This window comes from Echinops telfairi, unplaced genomic scaffold (genome assembly GCF_000313985.2).
Source record: "Echinops telfairi isolate 266 unplaced genomic scaffold, ASM31398v2 ScPeMD7_7400;HRSCAF=8409, whole genome shotgun sequence".
In the NCBI taxonomy this organism is placed as follows: Eukaryota; Metazoa; Chordata; class Mammalia; order Afrosoricida; family Tenrecidae; genus Echinops; species Echinops telfairi.
The window spans coordinates 62,176,966-62,197,811 of record NW_022111300.1 but is presented as its reverse complement, the minus strand read 5'-3'; the positions used below and the strand labels follow the sequence as shown (position 1 = coordinate 62,197,811).

At 48.5% G+C, this 20,846-nt stretch overlaps 2 protein-coding genes, 1 long non-coding RNA gene and 1 other non-coding gene across 6 annotated transcripts; 1 reads left to right on the top strand and 3 right to left on the bottom strand.

Moving 5' to 3' along the window:
* The first annotated feature begins 1,042 nt into the window (after window positions 1-1,042).
* On the top strand, window positions 1,043-12,840 carry TXNL4A (thioredoxin like 4A). Of its 3 annotated transcripts, XM_045296115.1 has the most exons (5): window positions 1,691-1,778; window positions 4,834-4,902; window positions 6,213-6,270; window positions 11,545-11,648; window positions 12,493-12,840. In XM_045296115.1, exons 4-5 carry the CDS (start codon window positions 11,605-11,607, stop codon window positions 12,662-12,664), a joined length of 216 nt encoding a protein of 71 aa, XP_045152050.1. In that variant the 5' UTR covers window positions 1,691-1,778; window positions 4,834-4,902; window positions 6,213-6,270; window positions 11,545-11,604; the 3' UTR covers window positions 12,665-12,840. The 3 variants fall into 3 exon arrangements, with proteins under 3 accessions (XP_004715984.1, XP_045152050.1, XP_045152051.1); XM_004715927.2 differs by lacking the exons at window positions 4,834-4,902; window positions 6,213-6,270 and adding an exon at window positions 1,043-1,123 and having other exon boundaries at window positions 1,606-1,778; XM_045296116.1 differs by lacking the exon at window positions 6,213-6,270.
* Window positions 4,061-4,402, bottom strand: LOC123522390. Its single transcript, XR_006680650.1, has 2 exons — window positions 4,248-4,402; window positions 4,061-4,158 (listed from the first exon to the last, which is right to left on the bottom strand). It is a non-coding gene; the product is annotated as an uncharacterized LOC123522390 (long non-coding RNA).
* Window positions 4,466-4,593, bottom strand: LOC115871687. Its single transcript, XR_004047411.1, has one exon. It is a non-coding gene; the product is annotated as a small nucleolar RNA SNORA70 (small nucleolar RNA).
* Window positions 10,730-19,110, bottom strand: HSBP1L1 (heat shock factor binding protein 1 like 1). The gene is made up of 6 exons (XM_045296117.1): window positions 19,035-19,110; window positions 17,997-18,063; window positions 16,546-16,639; window positions 14,399-14,849; window positions 11,787-11,983; window positions 10,730-11,154 (listed from the first exon to the last, which is right to left on the bottom strand). The coding sequence occupies exons 1-4, from the start codon at window positions 19,080-19,082 to the stop codon at window positions 14,822-14,824; spliced, it is 237 nt and encodes a 78-aa protein (XP_045152052.1). The 5' UTR covers window positions 19,083-19,110; the 3' UTR covers window positions 10,730-11,154; window positions 11,787-11,983; window positions 14,399-14,821.
* Window positions 19,111-20,846: the final 1,736 nt, after the last annotated feature.

Sequence of the window (20,846 nt, the reverse complement as noted above, 5' to 3'; positions counted from 1 at the left end):
TGACACAAGTCTAGAATCTAGGTTGAATCTTAAAGTTGCCTTTTTGAGCTTTTGACTGAGCTAACCTATCCATCTCCCCTCAAGGAAACTTTTTCTTTTGTGTTCTTGTCGGTGCAGGATGTCACAATCCAGAAGCTCAGCATTAGCAATAAACCTTTATCAGGACACCCAGGAACAGGCATGACTGAGAATCAATTTTAATAGCAAGGTCCCGGGAAAATCTGTCTTGCCGTTGTCCTGTGACCATGCAGATACAAGGAAAAGCACTGAAGTTGGCCACTGATCCCTGCTAGGTCCCTGCGGTCAGGTTGGTTTAGCTCGGACTTCAACGGTACCACGCTTGCTTTTTCTGTTCCTGTCTGCTCGTGAATGTGGACTTTGTCCCAGTCTAGACTGCCTTTCAACACAAGTTGTTACTTAACTTATACTGTGTGTGCCTTCACGCTTGGGCAGCACGGGAAGAAAAAATATGAAAACGTTGTCTTTTTTTTCCCTTCTAGTTCCTAAATGCTTCCTCCCCACCCCACCCCCCTAAAACGATCCCAATTCTACCTTACAATTCTGGCTAGACAAGAGGATGTTCACTGGTAGAGATAGGACTTCGAAAATGGTATCTTAAGCAAATGCCCGTATTGGTGACAAATTATTTCAGCTTCCACTAAGAAGAGTCTAGCTAAAAAAAAAAAAAGGAAGAAGAGTCTAGCTAAGTATCTTTTTGAAACAATAGCCACAGTGGCGATGGTGCCTGGTGGACTGGAAGGGTCGGCTTGAGGTCCCGGTCCAGCCCTGTCCTTCTGTTGGACGACAAATGACAAACGGCATGGTGCCAGCGAAATGGGATAACGGCAAATCCGGCTTGGCTTTTTTCCACATGACTACGCCGCCGCTACTTTTTCCTTACCAAACTCCGAAAATCTACTCAGGATTCCAGCCGCCAAGAGTCGCTCCCCTGACGGAGACCAAGTCGCGCGGCCTCTGTCGCGCGGAAGCACGTAGCACGCACGCACGCACGCACGCGCACGCGCATTACGTTAACGCGCGCCCAAGCCTGGCGGTAGCGAGAACCGTGGAGCGGCCTGCTGGGCGCTGCTCCTTGCTCGGGAGGCTGTAGGGAAGCGGAGAGGTTGGTGCGGGGCGCCGTTTCGATGGTTCGAATGGCGGGTAGACAGGCTGGAGGCCGGGCACCCCGAGGAAACTAGGGGGCGCAGGCTCGGGCTGGAACCCGGGGGTCTGGGGGAGGCTCAGGCCGGGGCCTGGAGGCTGGGCATCCAGGGAGGGGCTTGGGGGAGTTCGAGGGGCGCTGTCTCGGGCTGGTGGTAGGGGACCCGGGGGAGGCCCGGGAGTGCAGGTTCTGCTTGGAGGCGCAAGTGGGGGACTGGAGGATGAGGACCCGGGGAGGGGGCGGGGAGCCTCGGGAGTGGGGTGAGGTACCTGCTTGGAGCCGTGGTGAGTGTCAGACGGCGGCTGGACCGGCTGGGGCACGCCCTGCGCCCCCCGGGACCCACTTGGGGTGATGGGGCCGCAGAGGTGAGGGCCTGATCCGTTGCAGCTTATGGATGGCATGGGGCGACAGTGAAGACTGAAGCCCGCGGCTCCCTGTCTCAGGTCGCCATTCCGTGGCCAAGATGTCGTACATGCTCCCGCATCTCCACAATGGCTGGCAGGTGGACCAGGCCATCCTTTCGGAGGAGGACCGCGTGGTAGTCAACCGGTTTGGGCATGACTGGGATCCCACATGCATGAAAATGGATGAAGTTCTCTACAGCATAGCTGAAAAGGTTAGTGTTTCTCAGGTGGCGAGGCGTTTCATGCCCTGTGCTGGACACCTTATGGTGGTTGAATTGAACAGTGAGGGTAAAAGCTGTACCCCATACTCCATGTAAGCGCATTGACCAAGTAAAGGGGAGAAACCAAATGAACTGCAGATCCAGGTGAGCTTGTAATTGAGGATGTAATTGCCCAACAGATTTAGGTAAAAGTATTCAAACTGTATTTAGCTAGCTTAGTTAGACAGGAATGTCTTTTTCTGGACTCTTAAGGGGCCAGGTACATACGCATTGGACTGCTAACCTCAAGTTTGGCGGTTCAAACCCACCGACCACTCTTTGGGAGAAGAATGAGGCTGGCACCTTCTGTAAAGATTTACAATCTCTGAAACCTCATCTAGGGTCTCTGCTCGATGGCTTGGCTTGTTTTTTAAACAGCGCGTGTGTAATAAGTCCTGGCTTTTTTCTTTCACTGGCTTTTTCTCCCCTGTTCTCTTTAAGTCACTTTATTGGTCATTTGGACTGATTTTAATTAAGGTAACTTTAGGAGAAAGGCCGAGTTGTGCCTTGTTAGAACAAAGCAAACATCAGTGCACTGAATGGTCAATGGCACTTGTTAGTTGACCGTTGTCTGGCCCTGTTATATAACCAGAGATTTCATTCTCTTTGTATCATTTCCTGATGGATAACTTTGATGTTTACATTATAGTAGTTGAGCAAAAGACAAAAATACTAAAGCATTAATAGTTCATAGGTAGACGTCAAAGCAACGTCTTTCTGGGCATAGGAGATATGCTAATATAGATTTGATTAAAATAGATTTGAGAAAATACTAGTGATATAGTAGTTATATCAGGAATAGGAAACATCACCACTAATTTTTACACTCTCATGTATGAGTCAGAAAGTCAGTTTGGGGTGTTTTGTTCTGTTGTGCATAGTCACTGTGGGTTGGAATGGCACCTGACAACCATGGTAGGAAAGGAAACCCTGACGCACAGTGGGCTGCTCACTGAAAGTTCAGTGGTTTGGACCTACCAGCTGCTCCTGGGGGAAAGAGGAAGCTGTTTTCATGAAGCTTTACCAACTCAGACACCTTGTGGCACAGCTCTGCTCTGTCTTGTAGGGTCCTTAGGAGTTGGAACTGACTTGGCAGGAGGGGATTTTATGTAGAAGGGCAGTGTGAGGTAGGGGTGGTTGCTGGATGAACTTTTGGGGCTGTTCGTGTGTGTGCATGAATTGTTGTTCATACATTTTTGAAGTGTTTATTAAAATGCTTCTCAGGACGTCTGGTTTCATGGGTTTGAGGTGGGGTCTAAGGATCCCAGGTGGTGCTGTGTTGCACTGCTCACCACAAGTGTAGTGGTTCAAACTGCCCCAAGGGAGACAGAGGTATGTAAAGACACCCAAACTGGGAAACTCTCTATGGGATCTCTTTCAGTCGGAATGGTCTCAAGGACCATGGGTTTGGTTTGAGGTTGGAGTCTAGGAAACTGCTTTTAAAGACACTCCATCCTAGGGGATCTGAGCGGATTCCCAGGGAATCCGCACTCCAAAACACAGTCAGTGGAAGGAGGACCAGGGTAGTGAGTGCCCTACAAGCTGTGTCCCAGCTTCCTCCTGCGACACCAAGGGGACAATGATGATGGTGGAGGGGATACAAGAGAGCAGCAGTTCTCTCCTTAGCTGAAAGCCCTCCAACTCAGATCAGAGCTAGTGAGTGACAGGTGTCAGGAGCTATTTACCCATTGCTTCAGCCAGAGTGGGCAAGGGCAGACACTGTAGTTTCGTGACAGATGAACTAGGAGTGATCTTGGATAAACACATCATTGCTGTATTGACTGAGACCTTTGGGATGTGTATTCTGGAACCTTTCACTGTTCTGCCCTGCAGGTGGCAGCATGCACATCAAGAGATACCCAGACCTGCCCTGTGGTGAGGCTAGGATGGCTACAGAGGCAGGACTTTCCAGACCCTGTTAGCTAGGATACACTGTGTGTTCATGTAAGTGCTAGGGGCCTCGCAGGCTTCTCCTCTGCACCTAGGCTCCCTCCCTGCAGGCTCTGGCCTTCTCCCAGGGTTATAGTGGAGACCAAGCGCCTGAAGTACTGAACCCAGCAGTGAGGACAATCTGATTCAGCTCACTTTCAGAAATTTTCTTTCTTTTTTTTTTTTCAAATCAGGAAATTCAATTTGTATTTGGTGGGTACAAGTGAGGCAGCACAGGGCAACCAAGGCCTTCATGAACGCAGGGCCTGCCATTTGTCCAGGGGCCATGGTGAGGGATGTATCTGACTCCACAGCCAACCGGGATGAGATGCTTCTCAGCCACCATATCCTCAAACTCATCAGCATTAAACTTGGTGAAGCCCCACTTCTTGGAGATGTGGCTCTAAGGAGGGAGAAGAACATCAGACCGGAAGGTGGGGCAGGGGTAAGGCAGGCCAAGAAATAAAATAAAGAGATGGCTGTATGGCTCACCTTCTGGCGCCCAGGGAACTTGAACTTGGCCCTGCGTAAGGCCTCAATCACATGCTCCTTGTTTTGAAGCTTGGTGCGGATGGACATGATAACCTAGCCAATGTGGACTCTAGCCACTGTGCCTTGAAGTTTCCCAAAAGCACCGTGCATCCCAGTTTGGAGTCTAGTTTAGGGAGAGCAGAAATTAGCCAGGCCAGAGGCATAAAAAAACAGCAAAGGGTTGTCTCCAAGGTCCCTTAGGGCAGCATGTACTTACCAGTAGGCTGCATACACTACCGAGGAGGCTTGCTGTTTGCAGCCATTGCACACCGGCAGAAATTTTCTTTGTTCTCTTAAATTTCTCCTTTTTGTTTCCCTGAAATTTGGATTTCTTTTTAATCAGCTTTTGCTATTATAGTTAATCAATTTGCAAACTTGAAATGTAATCAAAGACTATTGGTGTTTTATTTTCGTCTTTTTAGCGTAAGGGCAAATCAAAAATTTAATTCTGGAAGCCCTCTCTGGGGAGTCTCAAAGGGAATTTTTGAAATTAAGGTTATCGTATACAAAACAATATAATGCTTTATTTAAAAATCTCCCTCTACAGAAATGGCAGATAGTGGGGTGCATCCTTGTCATGTAACAAGTCCTGTTTGGACCTCACAGCTGTTTTAAAGTGAGTAAAAATTGCAAATGGGAGGCTGGACTTGATTATGCTCTTTATCCTACATGTGGTGTATTGACCTGCTGCTTCTCCAACCCCCCTCCCCTACCCCCTCACCCCGCCCCTACACCCATCCTGGGGTAGTTTGGAGCTGTCTGCCGAATGAAGTCAGCCTGCAGGTGCAGGAGGCAGATTACAGACCTGCTGGGTGTTTGGGGCAACTTGTTAGGTGGAATGAGGATAAAAACCTGTTTTCCTGTTGAGCAGCTGCTTTTACCCACAGCTTTGAAAAGAGACTCGACTGTAAATTTGGACTCTCCATTCTGAAGCAGCACAGTGTGTAAACCAGCAATGTTTCAGGGTTCAGTTAGGGTCACATGATGAATAAGGGGAAATGGGACATTAACTTTTGTAAGTTAAAAAGTCTACGCCTGTGGAACCTAAACCAGGCAGCGTGTCAGGGATCTCATAGCCTCATGATCTGATCAAAGGCGTGAATGAGGGGCTGAGATAGTTTATTGTGCCAGCCTGGCCGATAAACACTAGTGGGATTAACTGAAGGGCAGAGAGATAAATGGCTCGGTGAGCCTCGCCTTTCTTGTCTCTCGCTCTTTGATCATCGGACCAGTGTGCGGCTGCCTTGCTTGTTCTGTCCCTCAATTTAGAGGCTACACTACCTGTGGGATGTCTAGCCTGTGAACTGTGTCGCTGTAAGTTGAGGTCCGTTTAAGACATCTCTGGAGCTGGGGACTGGCGGTTGGTGACCTGGCTGACAGTTGGTGACCTGCCTTGTGATTGGCTGCTGTGCTGACATAGCCTAGCTCTCTCTATAAATAGAGGAAGATCTGGCAGCAGACTAGACTTGAAGGACTGCTAATCTCTCACAACTCTCTCACGGGAGTGAGTTGCACTGAGCCATTTGTAGTGCTTTATAATTTAACTGTTCATTTCTTGTATTATATATTTACCTGTATATGATTTAACAGTTCATTTCTTGTTATATATCTGATTATAAATAAATAAATTATCAGCAATTTGTTTTTTTTTCTCTAGGGAACTCTGTCTAACACAGGGGCATACAGAGACTGAAGTCAGGGACCTCCTGCAGCATTACATTAAGATCTAGTGGCCAAAACTATTTTTCAAAAACTACTGAGGTTTGGCAAGCAGAATGGAGTAATAAGGGCAAAGACTCACTTTAGAAAATGCAAGTAGTGCCTGACTTCCTCCATAAGTCGGTTTTGATGTAGTTCACATGGAGATACAGGATGTAATGGCTGGGGTTGCATGGTGGTCACTGTGACATCTGTCCATCTGTCCAGGCAGGAGCCAGATTGATGCGCTGCCTTTGGAGAACAGCTGTCATCGTCCCTGAGCCCGGTGAGTCGTCACACCTGTGAGCCAGTCACCTTTCTCCCTTAACCTTCCAGCAGGGAGAAGTGCTCTGTGGGAATGTTGTAGTACTTTAGAGCAAAGTTAGGAACAGACAGAATGATGGGAGGAGAAGCAACCAGAGGCCAAACGCACTACTGTGAGGGGCAATAGGGAACAAAACTGCTGTAAATAGTCCCATGTGTAGTTTTGTGTGGACATGGGGTTTCAACTCACTTTGGAAAATACCTAGGCATGCAGTCACTGGAATGGGAAAAGCCTACATTTAGCCCTGCAAAACACTAAACAACACAAAACTCACTGTCATCGGGTTGATTTCCACTGGGAGTAGAACTGTACCTTTTTCCAGGAGTAGAAAGCCTCATCATCTTTCTCACTTGGGAATCCTGGTGATTTCAAACTGCTGGCCTTTTGGTTAACAGCCCAGCATGTCACCAAGGAACTGACAGTTGCCCTTCCAGAGTAACCGAGCTGTTTGCCTTCCCAGCAGCCTGCTCAGCAGTCTTGCCAGCATTTGGTCCTGCATTGGAGCCTCTTAGTGCAGGTGTGCTGGTCTCTTGTTTTAATCGCACTCCCTGATGACCCGATGGGAGCATCTTTTTATCTGCTGTTTACCAGATCTGCATTTCCTTTGAGGAGTCTGTTCACATCTTTTGTCTGTTTTTTTTTAAAGTTGGGTTATTTGTTTTCTTACTGGTGAATCTTAAGAGTTCTTCTTGTATCTTGGACATGAGATCTGAAATTAAAGATCACCAAACCCAGTGCCCCATGGACTCTTGACTGCTGTCTTCTACAGGCTTTGTAGTTTGATTGGCAGCTTGCAATTAGGTCTATGGTTTTTTGAGTTGATTTTTGTGAAAGACGAGCCTTCTGTCTAGATCAGTGTTTCCCAAAGTGGGCGATACTTCCCCTATATCCCCTGGGGACCCCTAGAATGATTGGGTCGGGGGGGGGGGGCTGTGAAAGCAGGTGCCCATAGGCTGTAGTACAAAAGTGTTTCATTCCCAGGTGGTGCTGAGTAATTTTTTTTTTTTTTTTTCTGAAAAGGGCACAGTCGGCCAAATCCGTTTGGGAACCTATGGCCTACATGGTGATTTCAAATGTGGATGTCTGCTTGGATGCTATTTGTTGAAAATAGTAGCTTTTCTGTTGAAATGTCTTTGTCCCTTTGTCAAAGATCACTTGATTCTATTTCTGTGGGCCTACTCTAGCACTTTTCTTGTATTTTGTTAGGTTTATATCTAGGTGGTGGTGGTGGTGGTGGTGTTTATATTTGGGGTGTTAATGTGGATGGTGGTTTGTTTATAATTTTGAATTCCTATAGTCCATTGCTGGTTTATAGGAAAACCATTAACTCGTGCATATTAGCTCATATCTTGTCACCTTGCTGTAAATGCTTGTTACTTTAATCAATGCTTTTGTCATTGCTGGTTCTTTGGGATTTTCTGCATGGGCAATCTCATCAGCAACAACTTCTCTCTCTTCCTTCCCAATCGAGAGAGCTCTGCTTTGCTTGCCTACCTCATTACCTAGGACTTTCCAGTCATGGTTTTAAGTTCTATTATTTATTTAGCATCTTAAAACCTTTGGCTGGGGCAAAGCAATGATCTTTCATTCCGGATTCTGAGGCATGGAATTGCTTCTGGTTGTGCCACGCAGGCAATGTGTGTGAGCCGGAACACGCGCCCCTGCAGGCCATCACACTCCTTGGCACAAGGGTTCCCCCGGCTCTGGCCCTTGCCCTGTCATCTCTGGGCTGGGCTGCTTTTTTCAGCGACACAAACTTCGCTGTGTCTGCCCGCTCTCACGTCGTGCTCTCGCCCTTCCAGACCAGACCTGGGGGCTTGGAGCCCCCTGACTTTCGGCGTGTGCAGCAGGGACATGGCACCCCCATCACTATCAATTTGTCCTGCTGTGGTGACTGTTGTTGTGAGGTGGGAAGCTAGGCCACCTGCTCTGAATGCCAGTAGCGTCCACCCATCGTGAGCAGACAGGGCAGACTAAGAAGGGCTGGCAATCTACTTTAAAAAGCGGCGGATGAAGCCCTGCTGAGAGAGAGTGGGGCACGATCTGATGTAGGCTGGAAGGTGCTTGTCTCGGAAGATCATTTTAAAACAATCAACAGCAGTACATCAGTAGAGAGCTGCCAGAAATTCCGCATGGATTCAGAAGAGGACATGAAATGAGGGACGACATGGCTGGTGTCTAGTGGATTTGGGTCGAAAGCAGAGAATATTAGAAAAATATTTACCGGTTGTATTGACTATGCAAAGACATTTGACCTTGTAGCTCCTAACAGAGTATGAATAACATTGAAAACAGTGAGAAATCCAGAACCCATACCTGCATGCATGGTAACCCTTCTCTGTACTTAGACCAAGAGGCAATTGTTTGAACAGAATGAGGGAACACTGCCGGGTTTAAAGTCAGGACTGTTGTCTGTCAGGGTTGTATCCTCTCACCATAGTTATTCAGTCTGTATGCTGAGCAGATCCGGGAAGCTGGACTATATGGAGCAAAATGCAGCATCAGATTGAGGGAAGATTCATGAAGAACCTGCAGTGGGTAGATGACACAGCCTTGCTTGCTGACAGCAGAGAGGACTTGCACTTACTGGTGCAGATTAAAGAATACATCCTTCAGGTTGGATGGATGGCACCTCAACATAAAACAGAAAGGTAATAGGGCTCATAAACAACAGCATGGCAAATGGGGGCAAGACTGAAGTTGTCAAGGATTTTATTTTACTTGGATCCATCATCCACACTCATAGAAAAGGCCAAGAAATCCAATTATTTCTTGAATTATTGCGCAAATCTGCTGCAGAAGACCTCTTTGAAAACGTAAAAATCAAAGCTGTCACACCCTGAGGACAAAGATGTACTTGACCTAAACCATGGCATTTCCACGAGCCCCATGTGAATGCGGGGCATGAGGAAGGAAGGCAAGCATGAGTAAGAATGGATGTCTTTGCACTGTGGGGTCATGAACTGCCCTGCAGAAGTGCATCTCAGAGAAGTGGGGGACTGTCTCGTGCTCCGCACATGTCGCCAGAAGGAACCAGTTCCTAGAGAGACGGCGTGTTTTGTTAAGTAGTAGGTCAGCGGCAAAGAGGAAGAGCCTTGTCCAGATGGGTTGGCACGACATAGGGCTGCAACAGTGGGCTCTGCCCTGGCGATGGCTGTGAGGACACTCCAGGCCCTGGTGGCATTTCATTCTGTTGTGCTTAGGGCCCCCACAAGTGGAAGCTAACTCGGGTGGCCTCTGTTTGGGTGCTGAGACCATTGGAGTGGATGGGTGAGAAAGGCCTTGTTGGGGCCTTTCTGCTGATAGAGTGTGCTTGCGTTCTGGCTGCAGGTGTTTCTTTTGGGGCTCAGATTGGAGCAGACGCACGAGGCAGAAGGGTTCGATGTCTGCATCTTTAAGCAAGTTAATTGACTCCGTTGCATTCTGATTGTCTCACACCCACAGCTTTAAGTGGTGTGTTAGTATCTTTTGCACCCAGGGAACAAGTATAAAATGTTTTGTGACTTTTATTCTGAAGTACACCATTTATAAGCCCCTTCCACTTTTAAGATCCTTCATATTTAGATGATGGGTCCTCATCTACTATCTAGTGTAATTATCACTGTCGGGTAGGTCTGAGCAAGGCAGTGAAGGGACAGAAACCAGGTGAGGTTTGGCATCTCCCCTTTGCTGCCTGTGACCATTTTGTGGTCTCACTTTCTGTCTAGGGGTTTTGTTTTGTTTTTAAGTAAAACCAGAGTTCCAGTTTATTGACAACCCCTGTAATGGGATCCGCAAGATTCCAGGGATTCTGAAGTGGATGCACCCCGAGTGGTGGTCAGCCCATGATGCTTCGGAACATTGTAAGGAGTGGAGGCACTGGACTCAGCTCCTCTTGAATGACCATATTGTGGACTGAGGGTGTGTGGTAGGTGGGAGATGCTGTACAGAGACCCCTCTGACCAAGCCGCGGGCAGGGGTGGTTATAATGAACATATTCATTTTTTCTAATATTCCCAAAGTGTGTGGAAAGCCCTGGATAGCTGCCACTCCATTTCCACGGTTAGCAATATTTGACAGTCTAGGGTTGTCTCGCTGCCTCAATCATTTGTGTGCTGCTGTGTGTAAAGTACATCAGGTACTGCTGTTTCATCTATAAACTACAGTCAGGTTTTAAAATTAGTCTTGCTTGGAGGCGTTTTGCACGTAAGTCAGTGTGAACTTCCTGGGGAGCTGAGCATCCGGGGACTTCATGGCCTTGGTTCCAGTGATGCCGGTACAGGTAAAGTATGTGCAAGTCTTACGTCACAGCTGGAAAATGTATTTGAATGGAAACCTCTCGCCTATTTATATTATCTATCTGTGAGAAATCAGAAAAGATCAGAACAATAACTCAATGCGTAGCCACTTGAGATATTATTCATTGTGTAGCATTGTGTTTTTTGGAAAATGAATGTGTTTTTGCAGATACATTTGTGGACCTGCTCAGAAAGCGTCAAGCTTCAAAGGCATAGATTAGAACACTGGATGTATTTGATGTATCAGTTGCCTCTGGGTGTGGTAGAGATAGTTTTATTTCCTTTAATTTTTCTGGTTTTACGAACTCTCTAAAGAACATGCAGTTAATGAAAAAAAGTTACTTCGTGCAATATTGTTTTGGGTTATTATCAGTATTTACAAGCGTTCACACCTAGAATTTGGGGGCTTCTTCTGAGTTCTAGTGTTGCGAAGTACCAGCTCACCACAGCCTCACAACAGAATGCTGCACTGCCCGTCTGCGCCTCCCGACAACTGTTGTTTGTGTGAGCCTGTGGTCGGAGCTGCGGGGTCAGTCCGTCTCCTTGAGGGTTGTCATCTTCGCAAGTCCTGGAGGCATATTTTTAAACTGTTTTTTAATGCATGCAACTATTGCATATTTACAAATGTACAAATATATAAACTTATGGATTATTATTAGATTAGAATAATATATGTGAAGGTATTTTCTGCCCAACTTTCATAACTTGCTGCTTGAGTAGAGCTTAGCTCTTCTCCTCAGCAATTACTCTTGAGCCATCAAGAGTAAGTTGTGGACACTAGTTGGCCTCGTGCTCTTCCTGCACGTCAGTTTTACTGGTGAAGAGTCGGGAGCTAGCTTTAAAATGTTCTCTTTTACCCAAATAATAATAATAATAATAATAATTAAAGGTGGTGTTACAGAGTGAAAACCAGAATGTTTTATTTTAGATATGTTTGTTTTATGTCCTTTATCTTTAGGTTAAAAATTTTGCAGTTATTTATCTTGTGGATATCACGGAAGTCCCTGACTTCAACAAAATGTACGAGTTATACGACCCTTGTACAGTCATGTTTTTCTTCAGGTAAAGTTTCTACTCAGCTTGAATAGTATTTGAACTTGAATCCTGATATCTTTAGAACCACTCATATCACAGTGTCTGATTCAGCATTTACCCATTAACAGTTTATCCTTTTGTAAATAACTTTGTCTAGAAATTTACCTGTAGGGCAGTTAAATTGAAGAGCCTCTTGCTGGCATTGATGATACCTTTAAATGTTCTCTCCGGATGAAAAGGTCTGTTTTAAGTCCTCCTCTGAAGGACGGGCCAGCTGAGCGGCGACTGAGACAGGAATAGCAGTAGTGGCGCAGGGGCACTAATCCGCCCTCGGCTCTTGGTCGCCCAGTTCTCAGGCAGGCCTGGGAGGTAATGCAGGGGTGCATTAGCATCCTACGCTGAGTGACAGGGTCCACACTTCGAAGCCTAACGCAACACCTGTGTGCTTGCGTTCTCAGAGCCCAGTGGTTCAGCCATCCTTGGCTGGAGCCAGGCTGCCAGCATCAAGAGGCTGCTCTGAGTTTCCTCCCCCTGGGAGCTCCTACCACCCTGGAGCCTTCATTAAAAGGCCCAGTCCAGTCTGCACAAGGCCCCCAGGGTGAAACCACTACAGGCAACCCCTGGGCTGCTGTGGGACTTGAGCAGGAAGAGGGCTGGGGCCATGTGGAGGGGAAATGCAATAGCAGGCATTACCTTGGATTCACTGTTGAGAGATCTTTATGAGAATTCTCTCTCTCTCTCTCTGTCTCTCTCTCTCTTACACACACACACACACACACACACACACCATGGGAATAAGCACATGGTGGTTGCCTTAAGCACCAGCAACAAGATGAACTGACACCCCCCCCCTCACCTTTCCCCCATGCAGGAACAAGCACATCATGATCGACTTGGGCACTGGCAACAACAACAAGATTAACTGGGCCATGGAGGACAAGCAGGAGATGATAGACATCATAGAGACCGTGTACCGAGGGGCACGCAAAGGCCGGGGGCTGGTTGTGTCTCCAAAGGACTACTCCACCAAGTACAGATACTGAGCCCTGGTGCCTCGCCACCTGGAGACTATTGAGAGCCTTGGGAAGTTGCTGGAGGGCGTGGGCAGCGCAAGGAGCTGAGTAACCTTAAATTCTCAGTCTGCCTGTGTGCTGTATTTTTATATTGGCAAATATTTGTAAATACCTAACTGAAGTAAATAAAATACGAGGTTATGCTTGTTGGTTTCTAAGAATCTTAATAAATGGAGCAACTGGTTTTGGTCACCCAAACTCTCAGACATTGGGATAAACTCCTGAGTTTGGTAGGTTTTACATACCTCATAAGGGGAATCCAGAAAGAAGATACATTTAGTTCCTGGTTCTTAAAACAAGATGTTAAAAGTATTTCAGAACAGGATGTGGAATGAGAGAGATCCGGGCTGTTGTCAGATGGCTCTGGGCTGAGAGCAGAGAAGACCAGAAGGTGTTTTTCTGTGTTGTACAGTACTGACTGTGCCTCGTCACAAACTCTGGATAACATTGTACAAGATGGGTTCCAGAAGCTCTTGTTGTGCTCTACAGAAGCTGTGGGAAGCCAGGAAAGGTGTATCCTTTCACTGGGCAGGTCTGATTTGTGTGCTGTCAGGTGACCCTAGAGGCTGGGCCACTAGCCTGATGAATCTCAGAACTAGGGGAAGTCTCCTTTAACAACCTGCAGTGAACAGGTGGGAAGCATAACGGACCCTTGGAGATACATTCTTCTTGTGGCCTAGTGAGTTACCATGGCCCTTCTACCAGGGTCCTCCACTTTATGATGCATTGGAAATCCTGCCCTCTAGCTGTGGGTTAGGCTTTGGGCAGCTACCTGAAAGGTTGGCAGTTTAAACCCACCCACCACTCCAAGGGGCAAAGAGTTAGTCTTGGAAACTGTGTAAGCTTGCTGTGAGCAGGAGTAGCCTCTGGCAGTGGGGAGGGTGGGGTCTATTTATGTATGGAGGGAGTTGCCCCTTAGTCAAAGAGGCAGGATGAGGGTGGGACTATCTCCTGTGCCTTACTGGAAGGTATGACTAACATCGACACCTTTCTTTTCCTTAGGGTGTGGTCTGCATCCAATGTGTAGGAAGTCCTGACAAAGAAAGGAGTCGGGTATAATGAGCCAAATACTGTGGTACTAAGTGCCAGGTCTGGGGTTTGAACCCACCTGCCACTTTTTGGGGGAAAGATGAGGCTGTTTGCTCCCGTAAAGATGCACACACTCGGAAACCCTATGGACCAGTTCTCCTCTGTCCTCCCAGGTTGCCGTGAGCAGGTCTGGCAGGGTTTTCTCGTGCTCTGAATCCTGCACCTCACCTGGCTCATCTTGGCTCCGGGGCCCATTGTTTGACCTGGTTGCCCAGCTCCTGCAGCCTGTAAGCCTGGCATCTGACCTGCAGGTTGGGGGTCATTGGCCCTTTAGTCTTGTGGGTCGGCAGAGCCCCCAGACTAACACTTGGCCCACAGATATGGGAGGTAACAGCTGCCACAGTCACGTGAGCCGTCAGTTGTTAGAGGTTGCTAAAACACAAGTTCCCACTAGGATAAATAGCAAGTGTTGATGCGGAAAAACTGCAACCCTCACCCACCGGCTGATGGGATTTTAAAATGGTAGAGATGCTGGAAACCTTTAGATGTTGGGTCCTCAAAGCTGTAAGTGTAGCACTACCGTGTGACCCAGCATCCCAATCCTAGGTGGACACCCACAGGAACTGAATGGAGCACAAACAAACATGAGCAGGGTTCATCTTGGCACTTACTCACCAGAAGCAAAATGGGGCATGTCCATTGCCCAGCCATACAGGGAATGAAGTCAATACATGCTACAACATGGATGAACCATACAGGGAATGAAGTCGATACATGCTACAACATGGATGAGCCTTGGAAACATGCTGGATACAGTCAGCCTCAAAAGGACAAATAACTGTCTGATCCCACTTCCATGAACTCTAGGCCAATGAATGTAGAGAGGCCAAGTGTGCTGTGTTTACCGGGGATGGGGCCCAGGTGAGCCTGGGAAACATTCTTTGTTCATGGCCTTATGTGGTTCGAAGAATGACGAGGCCCCTCTGCATTTCCTTTGTTCTTTTAATCTTATGTGTCACTAATATGATTATTTCAGGTACTGAAAATCAGCCATATTACATAGAGGACCAGAAAGAACCGTTTTCATTGATCCCATTCTCATATGACTGGTCTCACGTCGTCAGGTCTGTAAGAACAAAGTTTGAAAGAAGTGAAGGTTGGTTTCCATGCCAGTGAATGCAGCTTAAGTCAAAGCCAAAGCTAAGCCAATAGAGGTGCCGTAGGTTGCTGAAACTGAAAACATTCCCATACAGGAAATTCAGTCTGCAGAGGAACAGAACTGAAGTGACTGTCATGTGAGTAGGTGTGATGGGTGCCACGGTGGCTGCAAACTGTAGGTGCTCGGCAAGCACGCCGACTGGACGCTGTGTCTGTGGCCACTGAGCAGCGTCTAGGGAGACGTGCCTCTTCAACATAAAACAGAAAAGGGAGTCTAGGTATCTCACAGCCAGAAAACGTGAAGGGTCAAATCCAGCAGGGTGTACTTGGTCAGCATTGGGAGTTTCCCAATCTCCCACTCCCACTGGCGGGCTCCGAATCCTCCGAAATCCTTGAAATCCCGTTGGGAGGGAGCCCAGACCAACAGCCAGTACAGGTCTGCCCAAGCAGATGAGAGCTCCCTAAAGACTTGCTTTTCACACTAAAAACCATTTTGGCCTTTAAGTAACTTTTTCGATAGCTGATGCCTCATGCTATTTTAACTATCTGTTTTATGTGCATCTATGAAAGTGAAGTTTTGACACCCACTGGGCCATTTAATGTGGTTCCTGGGAGGTGGTGGGTTTCTGACCACATGAAGCACCTGGGGTAGATTGGGGAGGCAAGTTGGCAGAGACTGGTTACCCTCGCAGGAGCTGGCTATACAGGGAGGGATGCGCAGAGGGAACTGCCCGAAGGCATCAGCTAAGGGTGGTGGGACGCTGACTGTGGAGAAGGGTAAGGGCTTCAGGACGGGTAGGCCTGCATGATATAAGCTAGATAGTGCAGCCGTATTTTTCACTCTCCAGGGTCCAGATGCTTCTGCCCCAGTTTGCAGTGCATATGTAGGAGGCCATCTGATTACCTTCTTTCGGAGCACTGGGTCAGATACTGGTACGTCATCGATCTCAGAGCTAACTGGTTGAGCAGAGAAGGATGGATAATTTGACAGCTGACTTGGGAGAGCAATCGTCAGTGCACAAAGCCGTGGACATTGTTCAATGAAAGTCTGCTTCTATAGTCAGCATAGTACATCAGGAAAATACAAATTGGTATTTTAATAAAGTTCTGTGTTTCCACATGTGCACCTGGACATGCACCGAGTCTTGGCCCTGAAACAGCATTAATTTGATCTCAAAGTCTGAAATTCACCTGGAAAAAGACACATTTCGGTTGCTAAGGGTCTTCAGGGCAACTCTCAGACTGAATGAAGGGCTTAATGCGCATAGGCCTTTCTTAATTAGTTGCACAAGTATCTCAAACCATGAGCTGTCACCTCAAATCCACTGTGTTCTGTTTTGATTGATGACTGACTTACTGGGTGTGGGGGGGGAATAAAAACTACTTAATAAAGAATGATTTCTAAAGAGTACTGTTTTTCATTCAAAATGTTTGGTTCTTAAGGAATTATGACCAAATTTGTTTTAGTTGGTCTATTTAGAAAATAACATTTGTAAGTATCTTATAATGCCTGAAAATGTCATGTGATACAGAATAGTAATTCCCTGAACAAACAAATACGGGATTGTATTTTTCAAGTGGAAAGCAATCAAAAGCCAAGCAAAAGATCAAGAGATGGTTTCCGAATAGTGATCTTTTTTTTTTTTTCCAAATAGTGATCTTACGGTGGGTTCTTTATGGGGCTTTCGATCCCAGCCTGCATCATCAGGTCACTTACATTCTTCAGTAACGCGTCGATGCGAGTTCCCATTTCTGCCAGTACAATGTTAAGGACGATGGTGGGGGTGTGGGTGGGGGCGCGGGAAGAGCTCAGTCCGCAGGCAGGCCAAGCAAAGCCTCCAAGGCGTGCTGCCTCAACATCCCCTGCACCTGCTGGTGTGAATGGAAAACTCCAGGGCAAAGGGGTCCACTCAGCGCCTACCGGTTACTGCCCATGAGGGCTTTGGCTTTGTTCTTGATCTGTCCTTAGGCTTTCCTCCCTACAGCTCACTGCTGCCTTGGTCCCTTGACACTTCGGTGGATGGTGGCCTGGTGTGCGTCTAATTCTAGTGAGTTGTAACTACAATGAAAGGTAATTACTCTTCAATGGCTTTGCTATACTACCTTTCAGAATCTCCCCACAGTGAGAACATGTGTAACATCAGAGGTTGCAAATAATTGGTCCATATGCAAACAGTTTACACAGGTTACAAACACACACACACACGAATGGAGTGGTTTTCCCCATTTCTATCAGCAACCCCTTTGCTGCACACTTTTCACACATTGGGGTGCCTTGTACATGGGGGAGCTGCACAATTGAGGCCTGTTTGTAATGCCATGGGTCTGCTAGTTCGGTTTGGGGTGAATATGTTGGTATCAAAGCATTGTTGGTCCATCAAGCCCCACCGCCACTGTGGACTCCCCAATGTCTCCGTTACCCTCAGGTGCTCACTGTGCCGTGTCTCTCCGCTTTTAAGGGACACATTGAGCTGTATAAACCAAATCTACTCCCATGGAGATGATTCTAACTCATAGCGACCCTACAGGACAGAGCAGAATGGCCCTGGGGCTTCCGAGACCGTCTCTCTACAGGAGGAAGAAGCCTCATGCTCCCAAAGAGCAATCCTGACCTGAGGGTAGCAGCCACACTTGTAACCTACTGGGACTCCTTCGTTGTGTAAAGTGAACTCAAACTGGACACTTGGGCAACTCATCACTGGACTTGCTCAAACTGTAAACAAAAGTTCTCTGCTAGGTCTGATTTCAGGTTCCCGCAACCAGCTGAGAGCTACTGGAGGCAACACCTGATAGTGGGGGAGCCCACTACAGACTTCTCGGTTAGAGAGCAACAAGCAGAGTGTTTGGGGGCAGATGGGCCGGGTGTGGGCTTTTGGGAAAGCGCTTTTGGGTAGTATTGTCTGCAGTGTGCCTTGCACTGGGATTGACTGTCCAGTTGTCCCACCTAGTCTGCCCAACAGGAAGTCAAGTAGCCAGCTGGAGGTGAGGCTGTCACATAAAGATGCAGGTGTGATTACGGGGAAGTCCTAAGTAAACCACTGTCTCCTGGTAGGGAAAAGAGGACCATGTCACTCGGTGGTCTAAGCAGAGAGGCTTCGCTACAGGAAAAGGATATTGCTGAGGTTCAATGCTGCAGTCAGACCTTGGAAATGCTCTTGAAGTTCTTGGAATAGATTTTCTGCCTGAAAAAAACAAAAATCAAAAACTATATTGCAACTGGATTTAACACTCACTGAGGAGGCCCAATGGCACAGTGGTTAAACAGGCTGTTGACTGCGAGGCCAGTAGTTTGAAACCACCCACCGCTGCATAGGAGAAAGACGGGGCTTTCTCCCCCCATAAAGAGCTATAGCCTCAGACACAGCCACAGTCCTGCCCTTTGCTAAAAGGTCACCATGAGTTGGCATCGATGGCATGGCAGTGAGTTAGGTTTTGTTTGTTGGTTTTTAGTTGTATAGGACATTTAAAAGACAAGGAATAGACCCCAGAGCCAACTGAATTTTGACAATGGCAACAAGGCCTTTTGATTGGAAGAGTGAAGGAACCCTTTCAAGGCACTGGGCTGGGCCAAAACGAGTGAAGACAATCGCAGCCCACAGGCTGGAACCACCAGGGGTCTCTGCGCCCCCAGCAGCAAGTCTTGGTTCTTAAACAGCACAACCCCCAAGGCCTGCCCTGCCAGTAAGGCCTTATGCTGGGAGGTGTCTGCGCTTGTGGGGAGCTTGCTGAGTCACCCTGACGTGTCCACCCTCTCAGTCATGTGAATTGGAATGTCCAGTCTCCCAGGCAGACCTCCTCTCCACCCCCACCCACGTTCTCCACCACACCGGTTGGAGGGAGCAGGCTGGGGGCAGGACAGGACTCTTGACACCTGCAGGGAGAAGCCAGAATCCCAAATTTGCTTCCTCCCAGGGTGGGATCCCCTGCGCCCTCTAGGGGGTGAGGGTGGGCAGAACCCCAATCCTGCCCTTCAGAGGGCAGGCCCAAACCAAAACAAGCCCCTGGGAGGGGTCGATCCAGCTTGTCTGACACCCCACTGGCAGGAGAGGGGGTGGGTGTCTGCCCCGGGAATGGAGGAAGGGACCCCAGGTACCCGCCCGCATAATCATCAGGCTTGGGGTAAGGACCCAGGGAGCGGAGGGTCCCCACTCACGGCTTCGCCCAGCAGCTTCGCCGCAGAGTCAGGCGTCCGCGCGTCCATCGCGTCTCCAGCCGCCACAGGCGCCGCGCCGCTCAGACTGGCGAGGCCACCGGGCCCGAGTGGAACGTTCTTGAGTGCGCGGGCGCGCCGGCAGGGAAGGCAGACCCACGCCCAGCGCTCAGAGATGTTTAGAATGGAATTTCTGGGCGGGGGCACGCAGGGCCTACTCTGCCAGATCCTTGGACCAGCAAGTAGTTGGAAGGGGCCACGGCGGTCCGAGAGGCCAGGGGTACCTGCTGCACTGGGCGCGGGGTGGGAGGCACAGGTGTCCCTACAGTGAGTGGGGATACAGTGCACGGATGGGGCTGGGTGGCAGGCGAACTCAGGCAGAGGGACCTTCTGCCTTTTCCTCCCGCGTCAGCAGTGGGTCTCGCCTTGGGAGGAGCAGAGTCGCCCACCCGGTTTGGCAGCTCATCACACATTCCTTACTCGCTAGCGAACCTCTGCTCCTCCTCGGCTGGTTGCATGAACAGACCGGCCTCGCACAGCAATCCTCCCACGCCCAGGTGCCTCTCTGCTGCCAGCACCCAGCAGTCCTGGGGTCTGTTGCCCGTGGGTCTTGCTATTGCGGTGGGTGTCACCTTTGAAATTCAGAATAACCAATAGGAACCAACCTCCTTGAAGATCTTGCAGTTTCTCCAGGACCTGTTGTACTGCTTTGTACTGGAGCCTCCTAGGCCACCTCAGGTCCCCCAGTGTCCGGGCCAGAACAACAAGGGGCTAGCAGGCTAGTTGTGTACGGCAGGAAAAGATGTTCCTGGGGTGTGCAAATCAAACCCACCGGGAACTATCACTTCACTCCACTGGAATGGCTGGGGCCAACAAGACAGGCTGTGCCAGGTGTGCGAATATGGGACCCTCTGGAACCACACCCCTGGAGTCAAGGCTCTGGGGAGCAGCCTGGAACTCGTCAGTCACTTAGAGGGCCCACCATTGGACCTGGCAAGTCCATGCCTAGGTACATCCCCAAGAGAATGAAAAAACACAAGTACACGCCAAAAAGCTTCTACCAAGGTTGATGGCAGCATTGCTCACAGGAGCCAAAAGTCAAGCAAGCCCAAGGGTGCCTGGGTCCCATCCACACAATGGATCAGGCTGTGCGAAGGGGCGTCCTTCCCACACTTGCCACAGCACAGTGAGCCCCGGGAGCACGCCAAGCTAAAGAAGCTAGAACAACTCAAAAACTCAGTGCCATCTAGCCAGTACCAACTCACAGCCACCCCATAGGATGGGGAAGAACTACCCCTGAGGCTGTCACCCTCTTGAGGAGCAGAATACCCTGTCTTTCTCCTGAAGAAGCTGGAGTGGGCAGATCTGTAAAGACAGAGCAGTGGTTGTCCAGCATGGGGATGGGGGATGAACAGTGACAGCTAATGGCATCATGCTGGGCAGGGCACATCATTGCAAAATTAGATTGTGGTAGTGAATGGCTTTGTTTACTGAAAACCACTGAATTGCACATTGAAATGGATGAATTTTCTGGTGTGTTAATTATGTTTTAATCTGTTAATAATGTTGTTTGGCGCCATCAAGTTGATTCTGACTGACTGATGAGTACCCCAGGATGACAGAATGAAACCCTGCTTGCTCTTGGCTGTCCTCCACAGTTGTTACATTTAAACCCACTGTGGAATGAATGCTTGTTGTTATGTGCCATTGACTTGGTTCCAACTCATAGTGGCCCGCTGTAGAACAGAGGGAAACACTGCCTGTTCCTGGACCATGCTCATAGTTGTTCTTATGTTTGAGCATCAACCATCACTG

What these genes read in the sequence shown, in the direction of transcription:
- TXNL4A (XM_004715927.2), top strand. Translation starts at nt 1,626, where the DNA reads ATGTCGTACATGCTCCCGCATCTCCACAATGGCTGGCAGGTGGACCAG. An exon ending in TCTACAGCATAGCTGAAAAG is followed by an intron (nt 1,779 to 11,544) that starts GTTAGTGTTTCT and finishes CTTTATCTTTAG; the next exon opens with GTTAAAAATTTTGCAGTTAT. An exon ending in ACAGTCATGTTTTTCTTCAG is followed by an intron (nt 11,649 to 12,492) that starts GTAAAGTTTCTA and finishes TCCCCCATGCAG; the next exon opens with GAACAAGCACATCATGATCG.
- HSBP1L1 (XM_045296117.1), bottom strand. Translation starts at nt 19,082, where the DNA reads ATGGACGCGCGGACGCCTGACTCTGCGGCGAAGCTGCTGGGCGAAGCC. An exon ending in CGAAGCTGCTGGGCGAAGCC is followed by an intron (nt 18,064 to 19,034) that starts GTGAGTGGGGAC and finishes TGTTTTTTTCAG; the next exon opens with GCAGAAAATCTATTCCAAGA. An exon ending in AGCCCCATAAAGAACCCACC is followed by an intron (nt 14,850 to 16,545) that starts GTAAGATCACTA and finishes TTGTTCTTACAG; the next exon opens with ACCTGACGACGTGAGACCAG.